This window comes from Delphinus delphis, chromosome X (assembly GCF_949987515.2).
Source record: "Delphinus delphis chromosome X, mDelDel1.2, whole genome shotgun sequence".
Taxonomy (NCBI): domain Eukaryota; kingdom Metazoa; phylum Chordata; class Mammalia; order Artiodactyla; family Delphinidae; genus Delphinus; species Delphinus delphis.
This window is the reverse complement of record NC_082704.1, coordinates 16,794,739-16,797,907: the sequence shown is the minus strand read 5'-3', so window position 1 is coordinate 16,797,907 and position 3,169 is coordinate 16,794,739. Positions and strand designations below refer to the sequence as shown.

The 3,169-nt window shown below is 43.0% G+C and overlaps 1 protein-coding gene across 1 annotated transcript; it reads right to left on the bottom strand.

The window, feature by feature from the left end:
* Nucleotides 1-218: 218 nt before the first annotated feature.
* Nucleotides 219-1,180, bottom strand: LOC132418784 (olfactory receptor 5G9-like). Its single transcript, XM_060002769.1, is given in 2 exon segments — nt 219-631; nt 634-1,180. Coding segments are annotated over 2 exon segments (960 nt in total).
* Nucleotides 1,181-3,169: the final 1,989 nt, after the last annotated feature.

Genomic DNA, 3,169 nt, shown 5'->3' with positions numbered 1-3,169 from the left:
AGCTATATGACCTTGGACAAATCTCCAAATCACTCAGGGCCTCAGTTTCCTCATCTGTAAAATTAAAATAATAATATTTGACTTCCAGAGTTGTGGAGAGGATTCAAGGTCTAACCTATTTAAAATGCCTAGAATAATGCTTGAGACATGGTTGGTGGCCAAAAACACATCACCTACCTCTTCTTCCCTTCTCTGTCCTTCCTTTATTGCATTGAACATCATGGAAATCTGGGTATGGGGAGGGGGAAGAATTGTGAGGTCTTCCTGAGAACATTCCCAAATGTTTCCTTCACATCTTTGTTCCTCAGACTGTAGATCATGGGGTTGAGCATGGGGATGACCACTGTGTAAAATACAGAGAACAGCCTTTCCCTGCCTAGTAAGTACTCAGAGGTTGGGCACAAGTAAATGAATACCGTGGTTCCATAGTACAAACTGACATCAGTCAGGTGGGATGCACAAGTGGAGAATGTCTTGTGTTTGCCCTGGGCTGAGGGGATTCTGATGATAGCCATGAAGACACATGTGTAGGAGACCAGGACTACTGTAAGGGACACAGACACATTAAAACCACCACAAACAAACAGGAGAAGCCGAAGGACCTGTGTGTCACAGCAGGAGAGTTTTAAAGGGGAGAAATATCACAGAAGTAATGAGTGATGACATGGGACTTACAGAAGGCCAGATGAAAGGTTGTGCTAGTGAGGAGCACTGTGTTCATTAGGCCCACTGCATAGCTGGCAGCCACTAGCTGCAAATAGAACCTTGGAAATATGATGATATGGTAGAGCAGAGGGCTGCAGATGGCCACATAGTGGTCATAGGCCATGGAGGCCAAGAGGAAGAACTCAGTGACAGCAAAGATCACAAAGCAGCTTGTCTGGACCACACAACCAGAGAAGGAGATGGTTTGGCAACCAGAGAAAAACCCCATCAACATTTTGGGGACGGTAATGGAAGAATAACATAAATCAATAAAGGACAGGTTGCTGAAGAAGAAATACATGGGAGTGTGGAGTCGGGAGCTCACCACAATGAGAACAAGGAGGCCCAGGTTTCCAACTACTGTGACTGCATAGATGAGGAAGAAGAGGGCAAGGAGGATGGGCTGAAGCTGAAGCCCATTGGTGAAGCCCACAAGGAAGAATTCGCTCAACTCACTGGCATTGCCTGCTCCCATTGGGCCACTGCAGGTCTGCAGGAGGGATATGCATGACAATAGGGAGACGTGTACAGCTCAAGTCCTTAAACAGAGACCTGTAGGATCTGGTCCTGGCTACCTAGGGCCTGACACACACAGTTGTGTGTGTCAACTGTGACAAATACTTGATCCTGGCTCACTTATTTCTTGCTACCCTCCAGCCTATTGTATACAAGGTTTAAAGGTATGAGAATGGAATTTGAAGTCAGAAGAATGGTTCTTAATCTCAAATTTTGCCACTTATTTTCTCTGTGACCTTGGGGGAGTGTCTTAACCTCTCCGAGTCTTCTTTGTAAACAGGGATAAAATACCAATCTTGTAAGACTGGTTGTAAGGACTAAAGGTGATGGTAGGTGTATGTAAAATATCTAGCAAGGCATGGGAAGAAAGCAGGTACTCAGTGAATCCTAATTTTCTTCCTCCTTCTACATACTTCTTCTTCCCAGCACCGAACCTGTCCTCAGCTAAAGTTTAACCTGAATATAAAGTCAAGGACACAAATCTTAGACATGGGAGGGACTCTACAAACTTACTAGTTTTTTCATTATCAGTTGTGTGTTTGAGGGACAGCAGGGGATGAGTGGAGGGGGAATATAATATAAAACAATAAAATATAGAGGTAAGAGGGCAAGCTCCAGGATCAATTATAGGGGGGTTAGAATCCAATACTATGGCTTACTAGCTGTGTGACCTTAGACAAGCTAGTTAACCTATCTGAGCTTCAGTTTCCTCACCTTTAATATGACAGTACCAAAATTTTCCTACTTCATTAATTTACTGTGAAGATGAAATAATTCATGTAAAGCACTTAGCACAGTGTCTGGTGGACACTAGGCATGTGGTAGCTTTTATAATGATTGGGAAACTCCTAGTTTGTCTGTTCAAACCACACAGAGGCCCCTTTTAGATTCTCCCATTTGCCTCCTTAAGAATCCTTCCCTAACTTAGCTCCTGTTACTACTCATTGTGTTGTGATTCTCCAGTGTGTTGAGGCAGTAAAAAGGGTGAGAACTACTACTCTAATCTAATACTGTTTTCAAGATCTAATACTGTTTTCAAGAGGGAGAAATCCAGAAATCAGGACATCAAAAAGGGAGTAATTTGCCCAAAGTTGTCCCGGGATTTGATGGAAGTGCCAGAACTTGAACCCAGGTGTCCGGTCTACAGTATTCCTTCCACTTGGAGTAGGTAACAACCTCTGACCTCTCTTCTTTCAGAAACATGGAATCCATATCCCTATCAGAACACAGGGAGCAGCTTAGAAATCACAATGTTGAATTCTGCTTAGGGCCATTTCTATCCTTTCTCTTAGTCAGGAAGATTGACAATGCCTAACCGTACTTTATTTTAATATTGTTTTTCCTGTTAAGAGCTGAGACAGTGAAGGACAAATTATAGCATTACACAGAGAATTTATATCATTGGATTTAGAGTCAGAATATCTGGGTTTGAGTTCTGATTCCATACTATTTTTTGCTCTATAGAATTTGGTAAGTCCTTTCTGGGTCATAGTATCTTCACCTGTAAAATGGGCATAATAACACTCGCTCTTCTGTACTCACAAGATTACTGCAAAGATCCAAGGAGAGTCTCCAGGAAAATGCTTTGTAAAGATAAATATAGTCAGGGCAAATATTCAGAAAGCATGCACTGGGATAGCCATGTCAACTTTTAAAAAGTTCTATGACGATTGCTAAATTGCTGCTTTTGAGCCTCCCCCTCCCTGGGTGTTTCCCTGACACCTGCCAGCACACCTTGGCTTTCACAACACTGGCCTCCCTGTTCTTGTAGGCTACAAGGGAGACCCTGGAAGAGAAAATTAGATTATCCTCCAGCAACCTGTAAGTTAATGCTTGTTGCCCTTCTGCCCCTCCAAAGTTGTGGCTGCCTGCTTTTGGCTGGTGTTCCGTTAAAGTCACCTTTATGGCCATCTTTGGGAACTGAAATTTCCACAGTACATAGTACTGG